General features: G+C 43.0%; 1 protein-coding gene across 5 annotated transcripts in view; it reads right to left on the bottom strand.

The window, feature by feature from the left end:
• Positions 1-24790, bottom strand: part of NPAS3 (neuronal PAS domain protein 3) — a 344072-nt gene that overhangs the window by 74229 nt on the left and 245053 nt on the right. For 4 of the 5 annotated variants that reach the window (XM_075282962.1, XM_075282965.1, XM_075282967.1 and 1 more), the window contains one exon: positions 10535-10624. The exons of the other annotated variant lie outside the window; for it this stretch is intronic. In XM_075282962.1, coding sequence (XP_075139063.1) covers positions 10535-10624 — 90 coding nt within the window. The remainder of the gene's footprint in view (positions 1-10534; positions 10625-24790) is intronic. 5 annotated transcript variants of the gene reach the window in all.

Below are 24790 nucleotides of genomic sequence, written 5' to 3'. Positions count from 1 at the left end.
TCTTACAATTTCCTCTCGCCTGCCTCAAATCTCTGCTCATCGCTCCTTCTGCTCTCTGCAAAGCTGCTCCATTGTATTCGCATGTCTGCAGACTTTTATTTCAAGCAGATAAATACTTTCCTGTAAATGCATACTCTCAATCAACGCTCCATTTTATTAAGGCTTACATCGCTCAGTATAAAGGCGAATTCACGCGCGGCACATCCAATGCAGAAATGACTGCATAAGAAAATCAGTTCCGTTCATCTGAAAGGAGTTGGATCTGCAACATGTGCAAGGATTTCTGCAAACCCTATGCAGATGAATGGGACAAGTGAAGACGTTTCTGCAATAGATCTGCAGAGTGTGAATATAGCCTGATGCAAAACTTGGTGGGAATGATGTTATATACATTGGTACAGGTTCGCCTGGTGTTAGGGTACTTATATATACGTGAATGACTTCCTCTACATGTAGGAAAGCTTTAGGAAATGCAGCAAACAGTCCAAGGAAAAACATCCCTGGCATTACGGATCTGTATTATGTTGAAGGGGATGGCCATAAGCATGTTGTGTCATCCCCCTATTGTGTGTATAATAGCAGTAATATAAGATATTGATCCCCTCCAAAATACCATCTTTTGAGCAGATTACCCCTTATCCAGAGCAGATTTCCAGTTCGATCATATATTACACATACCTGCTATATTCTTTGAGAAGATCACACTTTAGCCAAACTCAGATTTCTTTAGGTTCCCCCATGTATTATACATATCAGCCATCTTCTTTGAGATGATTGTCTCAAAAAGGTTTCACAGTATATATATACACTGTATATATATATATATATATATATATATATATATATATATATATATATACAGTATATATATACACTATATATATATATATATATATATATATATATATATATATATATATGTATTTGTTCTGATTCCCAATGACACAGCATCAAAAGACTCAAAGATGAATGAAATGAATTGACCAAGATGGCTCCTCGATCATTTAGTAACCATACTCAAGGGGTATTCCAATGACATGTTACCCTCTATCCGTAACTTGCTGATCCCCACCGATCACCCAAATGGGGGATTTTGCACCTTAGTTTGAATGGAGAGGCAGGTCAAGCATTAGCACAATTTCAAAAGGAACTGCCGGAGAAAGGTTAAAGGGGTTCTCCCATTATGGACATTTATCCTCCATCCACAAGGCAGGGGATAAATGTCCGATCGAGGGGGGCCCGTTCACTTCTATGGGGCTACAGCAGTGAATGGAGTGCCAGTCATGCAAGTGCATTGGTGCTCGATTCACAAGGAGGCTTATGAGTGACTTTCTGCCCCCGTCCTCCTGATCACTGGGGGACTCGGTGATTGGATACTTATCCCTTGTCCTGTGAATAGGGGATAAGTGTCCATAATGGGACAACCCCATTATTTTGCACTTTACCTATTGAAATTATTGGAAGGGCGACACATATTTCCAACCTGTCACTCAATTCAACTTAATTGTGGTGCAATAAGCTGGAGTTCTTGAGATTCATGGGGGTCACAGCAGTTGGACTCACACCGTTCAGCATGTTACCCCTAATGCAATGGATATGGGGAAACTTGTTACTAGAATACACATTTAATTTTTTTATTAACTTTAATTTCTGTGGACATTTTAATCTCTTAAAGGGAATTTATCACATTGAAAGTCCAGTCCTGTCTACTGGCTGAATGTTATAGAGCAGGAGGAGTTGAGCAGATTGATATATAGTGTTGTAGGGAAAAGAATCCGTAGAGCTATACATTTCTATTTAGGAGTCCAGTGGGTGGTCCTATCAGTGAGTGACAGCTTTCTCTGAAGGTGTATACACAGGTAGCTCTCAGTCACCTAGTGGGACCAAGTACAATCATGTCATTAGAAACATAGAATAATATTAGGGTTGAGCCGATCTTCAGATTTCAGGATCGTTTTTAAATTCTGATTTTCGATCATTTTCCAGCCAATCCCGAAATTTGCTTGATCACCGATCGGGATCCAATCTTTCCTGATCCCGATTGCTCAACCTTAGTTATCACAAAGTGATATGTAGGGTTGAGCCGATCTTGAGATTTCAGGATCGTTCTTAAAATCCGATTTTCGGTCATTTTCCAGCCGATCCCGATCATGAAATTTGCTTGATCGCCGTTCGGGATCCGATCTATCCCGATCGCTCAACCCATGACATGTAGGTTTTGTGACAATTCATGCAGGTTCATCTCGTACATTTCTGGGATTAAAACAAATAAGGAATAATCAGGTTTGGACTACACGATTAATGAGAGGGAATCTCACATTATCCAAAGCAGAGTGGTTACACCGAGCGTTCTCATTCTGGAAGATCCATCTTGTATGTGCACTACATGGACAACCCTTTGGTCTTATTGTGGACTATGTGATACTTTATTATTCCTGTGGGTACATTGCAGGAAGAAAATACCGCACAAGGGTACAGATGACCTTAGTGTCAGGACACTGGATGACCAGCTTTTCATCTGAAGTCTTAGCTTAAAGAAAAAGGCTGTCCTACGTAAAATACGCAAGAAATAAAATGGGCAGAACCCATTTGATGAATCTTATTTATCCACGTACAATGTTGCCATAGAGTTGTCCAACCCTGGACTTAATGCACTGTCCAACAAGACTAGTACTAGCAATGATTGCTATAAGGTCCAAACTACAATGGTCCCACTGAATGGTAAGGGGGGGCATTCCTTAACTGATGCTGTTTCATACCATTCCCTATAACAACCAGCAAAGCCGAGCTATACTGGGGTGCACTGCCAGTCCTGAGACACGTCGCTCCCCGCACTGAATGATGTGGTCGCCACCGCTTTCCCTGCTTCATTCCAACACTCCCCTAAATGTACTGTAGATCTACAGCTTCATCAGAGGGGGTTCTCTTCTGCAACCTTCATTTCAGGGCATCGATGTTACTGTATTCAAAGTCTGTCCTCCCCTGGTAGAGCACCAGTCATTACTTTCTCTCTTTGGAAGGACTGACAAAATCCAGAGATCTGGCACACAAAAACAGAAGGTCGACCAACAGGATGTAAAGGAATGGAAATGGCACAGAACAATTGGGAAAAACACTCAAGGAAGGGGCAGACAACGAGAGGATAGGAAAAGCATAGCTCAATCTAAAGGGCCACGGGATTATTGGGGGCCCACGAGACTCTTTTACTCGACAGCGCACATAGACCTGGAAGATTTCATGTGGCACAATGAAGTTGTTTTATGGAAAACAATTGATAAAAATAACCAGGTAGAAACTAGTGAATAATGTATAGAGGAGTGGTTAGCAGAGAACGTACTATACATGGGTAATATCAATATATTTATGTATGTACAAAGGATAGCTTCCTGGCAGCTCAGGATCTGACTATGTCAGTACCCTAGATATTCCAGATGTGTCAATTCCCTGAAAGTACCAGGCTTTCTTTGGGCATATGCTCTCTTGGCACACCAGCCTCTGCCTGTGGCGGGGACCCAGGAGCTGGTTCTGTGCTGGCCCAGGGAAGGCAGCAATAGTTTAGCAAGCTCCCTGAGCACACACGCTCTACCATCTGTTCAACAAGGAAAACACACACGTCTCAATTACAGACAAATGCCAATGCACTGACAGGCAGGCTCGATTTGCATCTGGGCGTGAAGCTAAAACCCTGACTATGGGACTGCTTTATTATCTTTCACACTATCAATCTGCCGGACTCCCCTCACAGCTCATACAGCAACATTTCTGTCGACCATCTCACTCACTATTCACTTACTATAAAGCATCGCTTACTGTACGATATGCCGGATGTACTAACATTTACAGGTCCTGCTTTCCTTCACTTGCAAATATTACCTGTGCTATCTCATCCAATGTAGCGGAGATATAGGTGGCCATGCACAATACACTAAGGTTGGCCAAACCCATTCAAACCCATTTATTTTGCTGGGACTGACAAATATCATATTAGATATTTGGCCAACGTTTGATCATCAGATACAGGAGAAAAAAAAATGACTGGGCAAGTTGGATTTCAACATGCCCAATCCTTTTGTGCCGCAACCAGGGCCAATTACTTGAGACAGCTATTGCTAGTAGCTCCCCCATAGACCTGAATGTTCAGATGAACGGTGGGAAGGGTATAAACCAGTCACCTCTCCTGATATATCATTTACAGCGGGGGTAGGGAATGTACAGCTTTCCAGCTGTTGCAAGACTACAACTCCCAGCATGCACACTGGCTCTGCTGTTCTTGGAACTCCCATGGAAGTGAATGGAGCATGATGGGAGTTGTAGTTTCACAGCAGCTGGAGTGCTGAATGTTCCCTACCCCTGATCTACAGGGAGAACAAAATGACTGGGCATGTTGAAATCCAACATCTACCATCAGGAAGAGCCGGGACACCCCCAAACGCATTGTATAATCAGTGGGTTTGGCTGACATGGATCTAACGTGTAAGGCCACCTTTACTTCCTTTTCCCTATTTACAGAATATACATGCTTGGCTGAACTGACCCTACCAGTGTGAAGGAAAAAAACTATATCGGACATGGCTGCATGAAAAAGTTCAGAAGTTTGGACCTTACAAAGTTATGGCTAAGTATACCCAGCAGATGCCAAAAGCGTCATCCACTAGCCAATGAGTCTGGCCATTTTACGCATATGCACCAGGAGCTTTTCCCGATACATACGATGCATGCATACTGCAAACAGTGTAAATGGAGCCTTATGCGTAGTATTCTACAGTTCTGCAGGCAAGTGTAGTTACGACTTGCTGTATATCAAAAGCAATAACACTATACATAACACTGACAGTTTCAGTGATATCAGTAAACCATGTGTAGACCGATTCACGCCAACCATCACCACCATAATTACCCGCCAATATACTGAACACCCACAAGCTTTTCCTACTACATGTTATTGATTATATACTCTGTCCTTTTCCATCCGGCTTGACGGTCTTTCTAAAGTGCAGTGCATCACTTAGCAGGACAACCATATTACCCATTCTCCAGACACTAATGGACTCCTTTATTACTGACCATCACACTAATGGACTTTCACTACTGTGTTGGCCTGTCTCAATGACCCTTGCTGAATCTATACAAATTTGGAGTTCCTACAGAACACTATCACTTATAAATGACTCTGACTAAAGTGTCTGTTCACCTCTGAACGCCATCTTATTGTTTCCTTATAGAATACATCTATGTAAAACATTAAACGACTTTGCAAATACATTGTGTTATTTTTCTTCTTCAGTTTGCATTAAGGTTGCACAATGCATCGAGTTTTCCATGCTCTTTCAATACTTAATAAAGGGTGAATGGTTCAATAACATTAATTATTGTGCTCATAGGCAGCAGGTCCAGCCCTCATCTGGTTGACAAGGACCCCCTTCAGTTTAGCAGGGACTCCTACATAGCAAAGACCTTATTCTCTATATGTTTAACTTCTATTCTTCCTTCTATTACGTTATCTCTGTCCTGGGTCTGGAGCCCAGGACCTTCTGTGTTGGAAAGGAGAAGCTGTAACAACATGGGAGGGTTTCCTCAGACTAAAAGCCTCAACTCTACAAAATGGGAGGGTTTCTTCAGACTAAAAGCCTTAATTCTACAAAATGGGAGGGTTTCCTCACACTAAAAGCCTTAACTCTACAAAATGGGAGGGTTTCCTCAGACTAAAAGCCTCAATTCTACAAAATGGGAGGATTTCCTCAGACTAAAAGCCTCAATTCTACAAAATGGGAGGATTTCCTCAGACTACAAGCCTTAATTCTACAAAATGGGAGGGTTTCCTCAGACTAAAAGCCTCAATTCTATAAAATGGGAGGGTTTCTTCAGACTATAAGCCTCAACTCTACAAAATGGGAGGGTTTCCTCAGACTAAAAGCCTTAATTCTACAAAATGGGAGGATTTCCTCAGACTACAAGCCTTAATTCTACAAAATGGGAGGATTTCCTCAGACTACAAGCCTTAATTCTACAAAATGGGAGGGTTTCCTCAGACTAAAAGCCTTAATTCTACAAAAAGGGAGGGTTTCCTCAGACTAAAAGCCTTAACTCTACAAAATGGGAGGGTTTCCTCAGACTAAAAGCCTTAACTCTACAAAATGGGAGGGTTTCCTCAGACTAAAAGCCTTAATTCTACAAAAATGGAGGGTTTCCTCAGACTAAAAGCCTTAATTCTACAAAATGGGAGGGTTTCCTCAGACTAAAAGCCTCAACTCTACAAAATGGGAGGATTTTCTGAGACTAAAACCTCAACTCTACAAAATGGGAGGGTTTCCTCAGACTAAAAGCCTTGACTCTACAAAATGGAGGATTTTCTCTGTCTAGAAGCCTCAATAATTACTTTTTTAGTACATTCTATGTTCAAAAAAAGTATTAAAGCTTTAAGATAGCAGAATAAATTACAATAAATCCATTACAAAACATACAAATAAGACAGAAGCATTCAGTACTTCTTCAGTGCAGAGATCAATCTTGGCACGTCATCCAGCTGGTCGGACTCCCTATAGCAGCCCTGACGTTCCTACACAGCAGAGACCTCACTCGTCATCTATTTATTTTTTTATTCTGTCTCCTTTTTCATTCCCTTACTGTATGGGAAGATTTTTTTTTAGTGTGAAAGCTTAATCATAGCAAAATAAATGGAAATAAACCCATTTTAGTAACACTAAAAAAATATATGTCTCTTTAAGGGTATTTTAACATAGAGTTTTTTTGCAAGCAAATCTTGAGGCTGATGCGTCGAAAAACACCCAAGTCTTCCTCCCATTTATTTCAATTGGAGTCAATGGCAGATTTTCTTTCTCTAACTGAACAAAAATCTCATGCCCTATTTTCAGACGGATTTCACCTGTAACTCCCATAGAAACAAATGGGAGGCAGCCAAAAAAAACTCTATAGGGGGTTTTGATTGGCATTTTTTCAACCAGTTTTTGAAAAAAATCACGAGGTTAAAAACCCAGATGTATTCCTTATTCCATTTGTATTAAGACTCTCATTTCGCATTATGCCCTCTAAATGTCATTTCATTTGCTTGATTTTTACAAGTATCACTGAAAAGCCCTAATAAAAAGCTTTATTTTAAAAAAAAGCTTCAAAATTTGCTTTAAAAACCTGAAATAGATATTTTCTGCCTAAAAAAATTGCATCACGTTTTTTTCCCCGTAGCGTCAGCCAGTAAGGGCTCGTTTACATGGGCACTAAGGGGGCGGATTATGGCGCGTAATCCACGTCATAATCCGTCCCCTCACAATGGTGGTCTATGTAGCCAGCAGGCTGCCCTTTCTTCAGGCGACTTCCACAGCCCATCGAGCCGCGGCGTCCGCATGGCGGCAGCAACCTCCAAAGTCGGTCCATTCATTTGAGCCTGCTCCTGTGGGGAAGCCACGACTGTTGGAAGCCACGACAGTCATGGCAGGCGGGTTTTGACCCGAGAGTGACACGGCTCCCCGTGTCACTCTCTGTGCCAAAATCCACCATACCGCGCCCTGTGTGAACTTAGCCTAAGAGTTTTTTTCTGTGAAATCTCTGCCTCTATTACACCTATACCGAAAACGCCAGCGTTTCCATAGGTACAACTGACATACTGCAGATTTTTTTCTGCAATGTGTAGATGGGTTTAGCCAGAATCTCATTCATTTAATAGACAATGTAAAAACCAAACCGTTACGTTTTCAGCCTAAAGGAGTCTGGTTTGGCAAAAATCCCTGATTTTAAGGTTCTTTAATGGGTTGGACTTTGATTTACAGGGTAGTTACCTATTGGTGGTGTTAGAGAGACAATTTCCTTCTTTTCTGGAACAGATACATTTGCATATCTCTAGCTATTCATTTGGCTTTGACATAACAAAATTGTCAAAAAGTGTAAAATCTGCAGAACACAGCCGTCACAGAAAAACAAGCTTTTATCCATTCTGTGAACGTGTCTCATCAGCCGTGATGGTTCACAAGACGCTTTGCCCTTTAAGAAACGAGTTGCGCTGACCAGCGTTGACGCGGCAGAGTAATGATATAATATATATAGGTGCATTACTTTCTATGACTGTTTATTACCTGCCCAAATGGTTGTGGCTTCCTAAGAAGCTCATTATTACTCTATATTACTATGCATACCAAGCATCTTTCAGAAAGTGGCGGACTATTCCACACAACCTAATTGAAGACTGTTCTTATATTTCCTCAGAGCAATACTCCAGAGCACTCCATAGTGTGTCAATGCATTAGAGTTAATGGAAAAACACCAAATGGCAATTATGTAAAATGACAATACAAGGCGGCAGAAGGGACCGAAATGCCTTCCAAATATTTGACTGCACTCTGCACGTGAATAAATGCTCGCTCCGGCATGAACCGCCATGGTAAAGAAGCAGGTGGGACTTAGAAGGAACCCATTTTCTTATTTTAGGGATATTAAAATGCATCACGGATATTTCTCTACCCGGTCTTATTTAATGGGATAGGTGAGCACACAGCAGTGACAGTGTCAGATCCCAAGGCGCACGGCTTTACCAGGAACAGTCGATAATAGGACACCAGGGACAACCGGCTAACACTCAGCTGCCCTCTCCCAGGTCACACCAGGCAAAGAGCAGGAACCCATTGAGACGAGGCCAGCGGTACATTAAATATGGGGCAGAGCCCGTAACATCACCTTTAACTGCTCATTACTACGTAATAATAACAAAGACACAACACCATTGAACACAGGGTAAAACAAAGGGTGGGTATGGATGCATACATGTGCCTGTCGCCATCTATGTGGTCAATAATCCAAGTGTAGGAAGATCTCGCTCTATACTAGATATGTGGAAAAGCATTTGCCAATAATGAAAATTAATCATTTTTTTTAATTTTTTTTACAACGGGTTATAAAAAGGTCAACTTGGTATCTTGCCGTGTGGTAAAAAGTAGAAAAGATGCCATAGGGGCAAAATTCAATAAATTAGTGATTCCTAAGTAGTATCACATCTTCTCAGAGGGTACTGTTTCTCCTTGAGGAGAGCACCAACTAGCAATGTTCTCTGGGAAAGAGGTATGCAAATTAGCTTTCCCCTTGAAGGAAGAGTACTGCATTTCTAAAGCTGGGAGGCGTAGTCAAGATTGGAGTTGTGGAGTCGGAGTTGTGAACAGTCTTGGGTGGAACTGGAGTTGGGAAAAAGTTACCTACTTTGACTTGAGAGTCAAAGGATTATTTATCTTTAATTATATTATATATTACTAAAATTGTATGATTAATTAGAGGCATAGTTACGGATTTATTTTTTATAGAGATTCATTTTGTGAATTAGAGAAGATTTGCAGTGGCTGTCCGCCATTTATGAAGGAGTCGGAGACGGTGGTTTGGCCTACCAACTCCACAGCCCTGAGGACTAAAGCTAAATCTAGACGCCCTGAGGACTAAAGCCAAATCTAGACACCCTGAGGACTAAAGCCAAATCTAGACACCCTGAGGACTAAAGCCAAATCTAAGCGCCCTGAGGACTAAAGCCAAATCTAAGCGCCCTGAGGACTAAAGCCAAATCTAAATGCCCTGAGGACTAAAGCTAAATCTAAACGCCCTGAGGACTAAAGCCAAATCTAAACACCCTGAGGACTAAAGCCAAATCTAAACACCCTGAGGACTAAAGCCAAATCTAAACGCCCTGAGGACTAAAGCCAAATCTAAACGCCCTGAGGACTAAAGCCAAATCTAAACGCCCTGAGGACTAAAGCCAAATCTAAACGCCCTGAGGACTAAAGCCAAATCTAAACGCCCTGAGGACTAAAGCCAAATCTAAATGCCCTGAGGACTAAAGCTAAATCTAAACCTTAGGATAGCTTTATTGACACTCGTCCCTGGCTATATATGGAGATTATAATATATGTATAGGATCGCTACTACTGTATGTAGCAGTAGAATACGCAGTAGCCCGATTGGAGTGTGGATTCAACACGCTGTGTGGCACTACAGCGTGGGATCATATGGCGCTATTTTGTACCACCATTGTAAGGGCAGGAGGTGCTATGTAGGCACAATTTCTCCATGGGCAGCAGAATGTCAAGTTTCTGAGGTTTAAGTTATTACATCTCCTTGACAATAAAATAGCAGTAATTGAATTGTGCTTCCTGCTATTCTCTCTTTCCGACCCATAGTTCAAGACATGAATATTCATCTTAAGGGTATCCCCATGGAATAAAGGTTAGAAAACTGTACCACCGACATTATTGGCATCACTGCCTCAATACTTAATGAACTGGTAAGCTGCAGCCTCATGAATATTAATACAACCCACAAAACGTATACCTTCAGCTGGCGTAGGTGACAGTACATAGTGGCAGATTGCAATGATTAATATTCTATTAAAAAGGTAAAAATAACATAAAAAAATAAATGTATTAGTAATCACTGATTGTTTCTCCAATATGCCGATACACTCAGTAACTATAGGGTCTGATAGACACTTCCCACATGACAGATAAGTCGTGATGTTCTACGTGTGAAGAGACAGATGAGCGACACTCACCTGAGACAAGCCAAGGTAGATGGACACAGTCTCCGAAATGTACAAAAATTTTCCTTCCTGGTTTAGTGCAAATACAAATCCGTCCAGAGACTGCGGGGAAAAGAACAAGAGACAGTCACAAACGGAGAGGCAGGGAGGAGAACAGGCAGGAAAACAGGCAGGAGACAGCCATAGATAGGGAAAGTGTGATACACAAAGGGATAGACAGTCACAATGCACACAGTCGCTGGAAAAGCAAAGACAGTAATACATAGAGAGACAGATGCATAAAACCCTTGAGTTGAAAAATGAGATATTAGACAGTTCTGCACATAATCAGAAGAGGGAGCAAAAGCCGAGAGAACGCACAAAACTCATGCATAGGTTTGCACTTAGATCTGATGCAGGGGCTTACCTGGCTCCAACTAATAACTATCAAAATGCGTTACATACTATTAATGGGGCGCTTGTAGCTTTAAGGATAGAAATAAGAGAAATTGTTTCCCAGTTTCAAGGATATTTGCCAGACTACTGGCGGAGGGACAAAAGGATGGGGCATGTTGAAATCCACCAGTTCAATCCCTGTCTCCCCTGATATATGCCATCATATGAAAGTTAGGCCAGCACCATACACATTATACCAATGCTGGCCAAACCGAACGATTCTAGCGGGATCATCTATTGTGGTAATACTGAGTTTCTACTGATGGCAGATATAAAGGAAAAGAAAATCGGGCTGTTGGATTTCAACATGCCCAATCCTTTAGACCTCAGGGGAGATAAACCCCCACCGGAGGTCAGAATCAATGGTTTGGCGTACCAACTCCACAGCCCTGTCTGTGTTGGAGGGACTATATACAGGACATGGCCAGACTTGGTCTTGAACAGAAAATCTGACTATATATGCAGTGATAAATTTGCCTCCCGGAGTCTAAAAAACTGTATAGGAGACCTAAAGGAGGTCATCCTGGTCATTACCCATCTCTATCAGACGTAGATATACATGTAACTAAGAAATATACAACTCAGAATAACCTGCTTCATAGCTGGGGCTCATTCCATCGCCAAATGGCAATAATACTACTTTAGTGCACTAGTATGGCAGCCCCCGAATACAACACAGCAACAAGAAATGATCCAACCATAGGAAAAAGAACATTAAAAGGGAGCTTATTCCAAATAATGGGATGTCTCTGTATTGCAGGACACAACAGATCCTCCAGAGGGCGTGAGAGATATCTGCTTTGTAACTGCCCCTAGAAGAAATCCTAAACAGGAGCCCCCCTTTATGAACTCCCTAATAGCCAGGGTATATGAAAAAAGGTGAAACCAGACCCCTTTGATAAATATGTATACATATGGGTGCTCATCGGGGGGTATGGCTGTTTACTATACTGTAGAGGTTACTCAGATGTGGAACATCCTAAATTATCCATCTGTAGCTGTCACATTACTAGAGCTTGATAAAGGTCTTGTATGTAAATGAGACTCTTCTAGTCCTTGATAAGGCCTGTCTCACATCTGTATTTGGTAATTTGTTCGGGGAGTCCGCATGGAGACCCCACTGAACTCTACTGGATGCATTGGCAAGCGGTGTTCAGTGAAAGCACATGGACCCCATAGACTATAATGGGGTCCGTGTGGTGTCCGTATGGAACGTGCAAAAAGAAAAGTAGTTCACGATCTACTTTCCTGTCTGCATGACTCGTGCGGACACCGCGCGGAAAGCACACAGACCCCATTATAGCCTATGGGGTCCGTGTGCTTTCACTGCTCACCGCTTGTCAATGCATTCAGTAGTCCGTTCGCGGGGTCCCCATGCGGATTGACGAACGCAGATGTGAACTGGGCCTAAGGTAGTTCTAAACTTAAGGTTGAGTTCACACCAGCGTACAGGGAATCCGGTCCCCTCTCGGTTTGAAAAATGTGGAGAGAAAAGTGCTACAATCAGCGCTTTTCTCTCTGCATTTTTCACCCTTTTCAGGTGGAAACCGATCAGAAACCACGCAGACCCCATTATAGTCTATGGGGTCCACGGGTTTCTACGGGTAACTACATTTCCATTTGGGGTGGGGTCCATACTGAAATGAAAGGCTGCTGTTTCCTACAAGCGATTGAAGCTATCAAACAACATATAACACTCATTTATTAATTCTACAAAATAGATTTTTTTTTTTAACGTATTCCATAAACACAAACTACCATGGAAACGAACCTTTACATTATTTTAAAATATTTTTTCCAACAGAAATTTCCATATGCTTGACAGACATTTTATCTCCTTCTATATTTGTGCATGGTAAAAAAAAATAAATAAAAAATCTAGTTTTCATCGCTTGTCCATTTCACAAAATAATCAAGGTCATCGGCGACGGGCATGAATATGCTGATGAAAAGCCGCATTTACCATTCATGCATATTTTCAATTCTACTTGCAATCATGTTCACCAACGCAGGTATCATTTACGATTTGGTTGCAATGTAGCATTAACACTTCCCAAGTTGTCATATCCGCAGGTCCTTCTCGTAATATCCACAGAATATCAGCAGAGAAATCATGTACATTTAGAGTAGTATCCCGCAAGATCAATCCTTCTTACATGTTACAGGGTACAACTTCACAAGCAGCAAATCAACACCATATCAAGAAGCAATTTCCACAATCCGGTTGTCTTAGAAAGTTTACATCCCAAAAATAGTCATTATTGATTCCTGGAGATATTACCCTTTCCATATATTTGCAAATAAGACTTATGCCACAATTGTATAGATGTGCTCTGCCCGTCGGAGACTTTGCCGCAGATTCTGCCTAATATTGGTTGAGAGCAATATTTAATCTTAAAATTTTAGAAAAAGGGAACCCATCGCAGTGTAACAGAAGGCTGATCTGTGGGCAGCATTTTATAGGGCAGGAGGAGCTGAGCAGATTGATATATATATTCATAGGAAAAGATTCAGTAGAACTTGAAATTTACTCCTTTAAACTTCTGCACATTCTGGGTCCAGTGGGACTCCCCTTCACCAGATAGGACCGCCCTCTGGACTCCTAAGCTCAGAATGGAAGCAACATGTCCCATATGAGACCACATTCTGGGTCCAGTGGGACTCCCCTTCACCAGATAGGACCGCCCACTGGACTCCTAAGCTCAGAATGGAAGCAACATGTCCCATATGAGACCACATTCTGGATCCAGTGGGACTCCCCTTCACCAGATAGGACCGCCCACTGGACTGCTAAACTCAGAATGAGCAGATTTAAATTTTGTTCTCTCTGCAGGTTTCAGTATAAACCCACCGGAAACCCGACGGACACTCAGTGGACCCCATTATAGTGTAAGGGATTCATGAGTGTCCTTATGTGGAACCGAATGACGGAGAGCCAAATGTGTGAACCTATCGTAACTGTAGGGAAGGAGAAATATTGTGATCAATAGCTCTAAGAAGATACTGTTTTATCTTATGGTGACACCAGTTGGTGTAAGAATATCTACATGCTATGCTTCCTAGAAAAAGGTATGCAAATTAGCTCTCCTCCAAAAAGAAAAAAGCAGTCTAACTAAGGCCACCAATAGGTAGCTAATAGAGATGAGCAAATAGTATTCGAATCTCTAGTTTCGAATACCTCGCTCCATAGGAATGAATGGAAGCGGCCGGAGCATGGCCGGCGCCCGTTGCGTAACCCCTTGATGTTCGGCCGCTTCCATTCATTCCTATGGGAGCGAGGTATTCGAAACTAGAGATTGGAATACTATTGGAATACTATTCGCTCATCTCTAGTAGCTAAACTGTAGTTTAATGCTCAACTCCTTAAAGAGCCTTGAATATTCGCTAACCAGAATCTCCATCAAAAGGAAGAGACGCCATTTATGGAAATATGTTTCATGGTTCTTTTACGTTGTTGGTTTTTGATATAACTCTTACAGCCCGGTTCACATTTGAGTTTGGGGATTCCGTTCCCCTCTCCGCAGAGTCCTACAAGCAGCACTTTTCTCTTCGCATTTTTCCTGCAGAAACCACACAGACCCCACTACAGTCTATGGGGTCTGTGGGGTTCCTAAGGTAACTGCTTCTTTATGCATATAGGTCTCCATTCGTGTTCTACTTTCTGCTGAGGAGGGGCAAGAACACCAAAACAGTTGTCTACACGTATGTCTTTTACTTTTTAAGGAGACTCTGACTCTGCCAAGTCATGTTTAAGGGCTCTTTAAAGAGGACCTTTCATCACTTTCACCAACTCCAAGTCTTTGTATCCTTCAATCGGTGCCGATGCACTGATTCAGACACACCATTTTTTCTAACCCCTACCAATCCTAAGAAGTGTTTGATATACTAATAAGGTTCCCTATTGTCAACTGGGCAGTCTTAGAATGGAAGTAGACAGACAGGGACAGTAGGGAGCCCCATTACCACGTTGTGTGCTGATACTTCCAGCACTGATTGCTCAGGAACGGTGGGGAATAGGAGAAAAATTCCAACTGTGCTGGAATCAGTGGAGCGGGTATTATTAAAGTTGGAGATGGTGTAGGTGGTGAAAGGTCCGCCATAATAGGTCGGACAGTGAAACAGCAGCTACATAAAAGTGTCATTAGAGAGACCGTTTCAGTCTTAGCGGACGAGCATATTTCTAGACATTCATTTCGCCTTGATATAACAAAATTATCTGTAAGTGTGAAATCTGTACAACTCAGTAGGCTAGGTTTAAAAGGTGAATGCTAATAAATTGTTGGAAGACTTTTAAGCGCCCACTTGTGGCTGATGTCATATGTCACCACTGTCGTCTTTTATCTAGAGAGCGTCCATCACAATGCTTCAATGGTGCAGGCCCACAGGTGACAGTAACTGTGAAAAGTACAATGGATTTGTGTGTTACAGCCTGTTACTTTGGTTAATCAGCTGTTGCTATACATTACCAAGTAACAAGCGGCTTAAGCCGCAAGACGCTGGGAGAGAAAATTGCCTGAGCGTATGTGATTTCTAAAAGTGGATGCAAAAATATCTGCACAGAACAATGCCACCGAACGGAGAGAGATCAAGGAGGTAAGAATGTCAAGAGTCACCATAAGAGAGCAGAGAATAGCATGGAGAGATTAACAGTTATTAAAAAAAAAGGAGAAAAAGACGAAACGCGTCGGGGAAAAAAGATAGGAGTGACAGTAGCAACCAAAAACAATGGGACAGAGACAAGAAAGGAGGATCAGAACTTGTAAAGAGCGAGACAGGAGGTGTCACATGATGTCTACAGAACTAAAACCTTGCACCGGGTTCCCTGCCAGAGTGAAATAAGAGGTAGAGAGAGAATTGGCAAGGGATAGGCAGAAACAGAGGGAGGGAATGGAGGAATAAGGCAGAGAGAGGGAGGGAGGACAGGCCTCTCTCCTCAGGTTATGAATGAATGAGCACTGTTGTTTTTTCATCTCAGCGTGCAAGGATTTAATTAAGTGATAACAGTCACCTTGGGTGGCTGTACTGACCAGCAATGTGTAGGTAAGCAGCAGACAGGGGGAGCGGCAGCCTTAATCTATCTGCCGACTGCAAGAAGGGGCAGCATGGGGGGCAGGAAGCTATTTGGCAATTTTTTTTTTCACTGCTGATAAAATCAGCATTAAAACAAAAAAAGAAAAAAAAAAGAAAAAGAAAATAGAGAGCGCGGAAACAAAACAGAATATTGCAAAAGTATGGTTATCCGGGAAAGCAAGAGGAAACAACACTAGAGTTTAGAATGAAGATAGTATGCTGCACATGAAGAGCGCTAAGATACCCGCACTGCTGAATATTTCGCTAGGACACCACAAATTATGTATTGCCGATATCAAGAGCGCTCATTCACATGCTCAGAAAAGAACAACACTGTATCCGTCTCTCACACTTTGCTCCGTAATAAGATTCCTACGGTGTAAGCAGACGCTTCGGAATATCGTGCCCAAGAAGGACGGCATAGAAATGCAAGATGGTTTGCGACATTATTACTAAAGGTGAAAACTTTATTTTTACCAAATATTTAGGCTTAAAACGTTGAACCCATCCCAGTGTAATGGCTGATCTGTGGGGAGGATGTTATAGGGCAGGAGGAGCTGAGCAGATTGATATATATATTCATAGGAAAAGATTCAGTAGAACTTGAAATTTACTCCTTTAAACTTCTGCACATTCTGGACTCCTCCCATAAAATAGGACCGCCCACTGGACTCCTAAGCTCAGAATGAGCAGATTTAAATCAATATTACATGTACTACTGAATGTTTTTCCGCAATATTATATATCAATCCGCTCTGCTCTTCCTGCTCTATAACATGCTATCCACAGATTGGGCCACATTATTATATAGTTTATAACCTTAAGGGACATAGAAGATTAGTTTTCATCATACAAGTAACATGTCCCAATGAGATGTCCGGTATCCCAACTTCCATTTTGGAAAAAGGTTCAACTATTTTCTTTGAGGAGAATGTTGCCCCATACACATCTAACCATCACAATACTCTCCATTGTATCCTCGACCAACAACATAGTCGCAGACATTGAAATACATTAAAACTTGACTTCAAAATATTTTTTTTGGTCATTCTTACAATATTTGATAGAATTTTCTGCCGTATCGGGATCAGGATCTGCTCATTGACACGTCCAGTGGGTATGACAGGACTTGTCTTGATAAAAGTTGTACCTGGTGGGCAGCAAGTCCCCCTGCCCTTTATAGGATTTTGTATAGTATATACACTCACCGGTCACTTTATTAGGTACACCATGCTAGTAACGGGTTGGACCCCCTTTTGCCTTCAGAACTGCCTCAATTCTTCGTGGCATAGATTCAACAAGGTGCTGGAAGCATTCCTCAGAGATTTTGGTCCATATTGACATGATGGCATCACACAGTTGCCGCAGATTTGTCGGCTGCACATCCATGATGCGAATCTCCCGTTCCACCACATCCCAAAGATGCTCTATTGGATTGAGATCTGGTGACTGTGGAGGCCATTGGAGTACAGTGAACTCATTGTCATGTTCAAGAAACCAGTCTGAGATGATTCCAGCTTTATGACATGGCATTGCATTATCCTGCTGAAAGTAGCCATCAGATGTTGGGTACATTGTGGTCATAAAGGGATGGACATGGTCAGCAACAATACTCAGGTAGGCTTTGGCGTTGCAACGATGCTCAATTGGTACCAAGGGGCCCAAAGAGTGCCAAGAAAATATTCCCCACACCATGACACCACCACAACCAGCCTGAACCGTTGATACAAGGCAGGATGGATCCATGCTTTCATGTTGTTGACGCCAAATTCTGACCCTACCATCCGAATGTCGCAGCAGAAATCGAGACTCATCAGACCAGGCAACGTTTTTCCAATCTTCAATTGTCCAATTTCGATGAGCTTGTGCAAATTGTAGCCTCAGTATCCTGTTCTTAGCTGAAAGGAGTGGCACCCGGTGTGGTCTTCTGCTGCTGTAGCCCATCTGCCTCAAAGTTCGACGTACTGTGCGTTCAGAGATGCTCTTCTGGCTACCTTGGTTGTAACGGGTGGCTATTTGAGTCACTGTTGCCTTTCTATCAGCTCGAACCAGTCTGGCCATTCTCCTCTGACCTCTGGCATCAACAACGCATTTCCGCCCACAGAACTGCCGCTCACTGGATGTTTTTTCTTTTTCGGACCATTCTCTGTAAACCCTAGAGATGGTTGTGCGTGAAAATCCCAGTAGATCAGCAGTTTCTGAAATACTCAGACCAGCCCTTCTGGCACCAACAACCATGCCACGTTCAAAGGCACTCAAATCACCTTTCTTCCCCATACTGATGTTCAGTTTGAACTGCAGGAGATTGTCTTGACCATGTCTACATGCCTAAATGCACTGAGTTGCCGCCATGTGATTGGCTGATTAGAAATTAAGTGTTAACGAGCAGTTGGACAGGTGTTACCTAATAAAGTGGCCGGTGAGTGTAGATTAGTATACTACTGATATAAGACACCACATTGCTTCAGATGTAATATCATGTCCATAGAAAACAGAATAAACCAGCAAGAAATGGAAACTTTTCAAGGAAACCTCCAAGACATTTATCACCTCAACCACTTTGCCTTCTTTAATAGGAGGCGCTCCATTGATTTTGGCACAGTTGGAAATTTTCCCCTAACCCCCACTGTTGTAGCAATCAGACCTGTTCGTTTAAGCACCCAATATGCTAAATAGGTGGGTGGTCCTGAGTTGCAGTAGACGGTCAAACACCGCCCACCTGACAGTAGAAAGCCTAATCAATTTATTGGGTGCTGAAACTATCAGCAACAATTGCTCAAGACTGGTGGGGGCTAGAGAAAACATTCCAAGTGGGCCAGAATCAATGAAGCAGTGTACTGAAGGATACTGAGCACTGTGTTGTCCCTGTTCATCTACTTGTCTGTCGTTTTCAGGGGTGAACCTGCCCCTTTCGCCGCCTGAGGCGAACGACAGAAAGCCGCCCCCCCCCAGGAGGAGGGCTTGGAGCGGAGGGGGCGTGGCGGAGCGGAGGGGGTGTGGCGAAGTGAGGACAGGGCTTAGCGGCGTTTGCAGGCAGGGAGAGGACCTGCTCTCTGCCAGAGCGTGAGGGAAGGCCGCTGGAGCAGCGCTGCTCCAGCGGCCTCCCCAATCCACCGCTCGGTGCTATGCCAGTCCAGTACAGCTTGTCCTGGACTAGCTTAGGTAAGCAAAAATGCCGCCCTCGCTGGGGCCCTGGCATAGCGCCGCCTGAAGCGGTCGCTTCAGGTCGCCTCATGGGAGGTGCAGCGCTGGTCGTGTCCTCTCCCCATCCTGTTGGTTGTCCCCCTGTACTGGGATTCTGGTTGTTGTCAGTGTCAGCAAAGGTAAAGCAATGGCAGGTACTATAGCGGGGAACAGGTTGGACAACAGCACTCTGAGCTGATATTGGTGCCCTGACATGGAGGGGCAGAGTAGAGCGAAGAGGGGGTAGCTGCAGACCCATGATCAGGGCAGTGCTGGGATCCACTAGTGCACATGGTAGCATAGTAATAATGGGGCTGGGTAGCCACAATGGCTGCTGGTACGTCTAGAGAGATTATGTAACAGGGCAGGCTGCAGTGGGGCCCAAACATAGAAGTATACAAAAGTTGTTTTTTTTTTAATCCAAATAAATTTTTATCTGAAATGACTCAATCTGTCTTAAGTAAAGCTGTAGAGACTCAGCCCTCGTAGTATAATGGGGCCACCACCATGCTTCTCCATAGGGTATGAAGTTATATGGATGATAGAAAGGCAGCGTTCAGGGGGGATTACCGCAATTTATCACGATTCAAGGCATTACAAAATAAAAGTTGCAATAAGGGTGTGTAGACAATCCATATACATTCGGTACGTCTTCTGAAGACTTTGCAATAACAAAGCAGAGTAAATGAAAAAAAATCAAGTCTTAATTATATCAAGACAATGAGATAAGTCCGGGTCTAGTTTCACGACTGCTTATTCTCCCCGCACTCTAGTCTATGGCTTCATCCTAGACATTGCTATACGTCTACTATTCTACATGCTTTATGATGTCTAAATTTACAGCCATCATTCAATAAAGTATAACTCTCCGCACTACGCCTCTGTTCTGTGTCCCTTCCGCTTTATCCAATCATCCATCACGCAGGATTTCTCGGCTGCTCTCATGGCAAACTTCAGTTCTCGGAGAGATGCTCCCGGGTGCTGATGCTGTAGAGAGGGTGAGGAGGTTAGAAGAGAGGGGGGTAAGGGCAGCGCAGAGCAGGGGGCGAGAGAGCTCAGCAGAGAATCCACACAGGATCCGGCCTATGTGTAGTAATTATGCTAATTGCATGGATGCCCTTGCTCGTTTTTTGCCGAGCAGCTGAAGATAAATAAAGGGAAATTGCCCCGCACACGGCGCAGTGCGGGAGGAATGCTAAACAGCTCTGTTTGTTGTCTGATTATAGGTCTGTTTACACTAAATTCCAGAGGTAATTGCTGATTTTGATTGCGCGCTTATTTGTGCGCCTTTACAGCCGGGGGACACTGGGGTCTGTCTGCCTTTATAATTAAACCGTTTTGTGACATGGGCGGAGAATGGGCAAGGCTTTCGTGTCACTGAGATTAGTCTAGTCCCGAGAAATAAGAGCAAGGCTTCGACTGACTGGGTAGTGGATGCAAAGAACAGACTCTCGGTAAAAGAAGCAAAATACCTGAACGCAACAATTCTGTTCTGGACCCGTCACTGCGTTCTTTCACCTTACCAGAATGTACGCTCTTATATACGCTAAAGCTATGGCGTCTGGTGATGTTTAACCTCTTAGGCTCTATTTACGCTAGTGAGGTTCTCGTGCGGGCGCTGCTCGTGATCTGTGCAAAAGTAGGGCACGCTCTACTTTTTGACGGATCAGAAATACAACTCTGTTTTTAGATACTCCGCTCCACGCAAAGTCAATGGGTCTGTGAAAAAAAAGATGCCACATTGGAGCAGTATATTTTTATGGCTGATATAGGATATAGCCTTAGAAGATCACACAAAAAATTTTCCGTGATTTTGCCAAAATTCTGTATTAAATTCTACAATGTATCTGCAGCAAAGCCAACATTTGATGCAGCTTTTGCTGTGGAATACTTGCAGGATTTGTCCTAAAAAGGGTAAAACATCCCCTTGAAAATCTGCAAACTATAATTTTGTCCATCACGATATTGAGATCGCTGTTGAGACGTGATTTCTACAGAGCAGGAAGTGTTTTCCTATTTTGAGGCTCAGTGGCAGGACAGAAAGCTTCAAGACTTCAGGACTATTGTAAAATATAGGTAATGCCATGGGCTGAATGGCATTGAATGGTTCTATAGAGAAGATGCCCAGCTTGTTATTGGATGCGGCCTTGTTCCAAGGCCTAGGTTCAAAATCAATACCAGAAACTCTAAGCTTACAACTCACAATTAGTTTTTTTACATTGTAAAGTAATTATTGGACCACCTCAGGTACCAGATGCAACTATAACGTGTGCTCCTTATATATGTACACTCCTGAATACACACACAGCAATGTCACTGAGCAGCAATTATTACTACAGTTATGTCAATGAACCTTGGTAATTCATGATATTGGGTCAGGTGGACTTGTTTGACTTTTCTGTATAACTACCAGTTACTGCCAATGTAACTTTCCTGCCAAAAAGATAATGCAGTGATGTCTATAACAAGGATAATACACACAGTGATGTCACAGTACAGGGATAATACACACAGTGATGTCACAGTACAGGGATAATACACACAGTGATGTCACAGTACAGGGATAATACACACAGTGATGTCACAGTACAGGGATAATACACACAGTGATGTCACAGTACAGGGATAATACACACAATAATGTCACAGTACAGGGATAATACACACAGTGATGTCACAGTACAGAGATAATACACACAGTGATGTCACAGTACAGGGATAATACACACAGTGATGTCACAGTACAGGGATAATACACACAGTGATGTCACAGTACAGGGATAATACACACAGTGATGTCACAGTACATGGATAATACACACAGTGATGTCACAGTACAGGGATAATACACGCAGTGATGTCACAGTACAGGGATAATACACACAGTGATGTCACAGTACAGGGATAATACACAGTGATGTCACAGTACAGGGATAATACACACAGTGATGTCACAGTACAGATATAATAACACTGATATATCTTATGTGACAGAGTGTATGCTGGAGCCCTTCAGGCCGTAGAGCCGGGTACACCTGTACATTCTGCACTCCCTATAGTTATTTCTCTAGCTTGTACTCATAAACTGTTGAATTTACAATCTCACCTCACTCCATAAAACATAGTAATAAGTTATTGCAGAATTTAGATTTTGAGACCCGGTGTGGACAGTGACCAATGACAATCTCCGTCCAGCTCTGCGGAATAGGTTGTCGCTAAATAACTATAGATAATATTCAATAAATTGATGCCAATGTGTTCCGGCTATACAGGACTGTAAATTAAAAGTGAAATCGCTGTAATAAAGACCTCCGCCCCCAGTGTTTGGTATGGTGAAGTGGCATCAGCAGTCCATGGCGGCAGGTAGAGGGTTACAGCTGTAGCTCAGTATCAGGCTGAATGAGGAGATACGGATCACACAGACGCAGTACTTAGTGGCCCAGAGAGGCATTTGTCTGCTCTGCGAGCTGCTCTTGACACATCCTCCAACGGAGGAGCTGAGTACTCTTTGTCTTGGGTTTGATGCAGGTTAAGTGGCCCATACATCTCTCCGGAATCTCAAAAGCACCTTGAAGGCTAATGGCAGCGCAGCACACCGCACGGCCTCGCTGATAGGATCTCCAGCAATTTCCCTTCTTCCATCGCGCTAATCACTTGTCTCTTTTACTCTGGCTGGGTTTTCTCCACCGTTTGATGCTCTTAGTTGAGTTTTACATTGTATTCTCCAACAATGATGTAAAGGGACTGTCACTGCCACAGCATGTACCAGACACTATGAGGCCGAGGTAAAGGAGACCTGTGGCTCATTGTGTCTGTCTATGCAAGGTGACAATGTGACAGATAAATGTGTCTGTGAGTACAGGTAGCGTGAAGAGCTGCAAAAGACCCTTCCAAAAAAATGACTGACGCACAGGAGGCCCTTGTACTTTATTTCGCTTGTCGGAGCCGAAGCCTTCAAGTGAAGTCGGAAGAGACCTTGATACTTGTCCGTCATGCTGTGGCACAATGAGGTAGCTCTGTGACATGTTAGATACATGGATAAAGGGAACACAACTTGGCCTCACATGAGGCAATGTGAAGGACTGCAAAAGACCATTCCGGAAATGAATAACGCACAAGAGGGACTTGTATTTTACGGCCATGAAGATCTAAGAGACCTTGATATTTGCCGTTGACAAGTGTATATAAGTGTACGGTCACACTATCTCAGAAGTCCGTTATCATAGGGTCTGTAAAAAATAAAAAAAAATTGATGCCTATGGACGCTGCCTGACGTGTGTTAATGTGTCCGTTTTTGAGTGTCCCTTAAAGGGATTCTATCATTAAAATCACACGTAGGAATAACCTTAAGAAAGGCTATTCTTCTCCTACCTTTAGATGTCTTCTCTGCACCGCTGTTCGGTAGAAATCAGGGTTTTCTTCGGTATGCAAATGAGTTCTTTCGCAGCACTGGGGGCGGTCCTCAGAGCTCAAACAGCACTGGGGGCGTCCCCAATGCTGCGTGAGAACTCTCCATCTTCTTCTGGAACCATCTCTCTCTGCATCTTCTTCTGGAGCTGGGGTCAAACTTCTAAGCCTCGGGCGGAACCAACTGCACATGGCAGCGACCACTAGAAAAATGGACGCTTACACAGTAAGCTGGTGTAAGTGACCATTTTCTTGTGGCCAGAAGGCATTCGCAGTCGGCTCTGCCCGAGGCCTAGAAGTTTGGACCCAACTCCAGAAGAAGACGCACAGAGAGGCCGTTCCTGAAGAAGATAGAGGCGGCGCTGGAGAGTTCTCTCGCAGCATTGAGACGCCCCCAGTGCTGTTTGAGAGAATAATTTGCATACCAACGAAACCGGGATTTCTACCGAATGGCGACGCGGAGAAGACATCTAAAGGTAGGAGAAGAATATCCTTTCTTAAGGCTATTCACATGTGTGATCGAGAAAAAATGTGAATTTAATGATAGAATCCCTTTAATGCCCATTATTATACAGTCACGGGGTTTTTTGTTCTGTTTTCTGAGCATTGCAGAAAAAAATGGACAGAAATAATGGACGGTGTAATGGATGACAAAAGTCCTGCACCCTGTGTTATTATGTCTGCCAAAATAACGGGCCTGTGATGGATTTGATAATAACGGACGCTACTGGACGACAGAAGGAATCCCATTGAAATCTATGGAATTTTTAACAGATTTTTGACGGTTCTGTTACTGTCAGTCGTTAAGATTATCTAACAACGGACACTAACAATGCAGCGTGAACGCCCCCCCTAACACAACTTGGCCTCACATCAGGTAATGTGAACGAATACAAGAGACCATTCTAAAAATGACTGAGACATGGGAGGGACAGTGAAAACGTAACAGACCTTGATACTTGCCCTTCAGTTTGTGGCACACAGTGGTAGCTGTGTACCACATCCGGAACAAACCTCTGCAGGGAGATGGCTACGTGTTACATGATTTGGCCTCATATAAGACAATGCAAAAGGCTGCAAAAATTCCAAAATGACTGTCGGACAGGAGGAGCTTTCACTTTATATCGTTTGGCAGTAAGATGTAAAGGACCTGGATACCTGCCCTTCATGTTG

Source organism: Leptodactylus fuscus, chromosome 7 (genome assembly GCF_031893055.1).
Source record: "Leptodactylus fuscus isolate aLepFus1 chromosome 7, aLepFus1.hap2, whole genome shotgun sequence".
Lineage (NCBI taxonomy): Eukaryota > Metazoa > Chordata > Amphibia > Anura > Leptodactylidae > Leptodactylus > Leptodactylus fuscus.
Note: the sequence above shows the minus strand (reverse complement) of the source record. Positions and strands in the feature narration are given on the sequence as shown.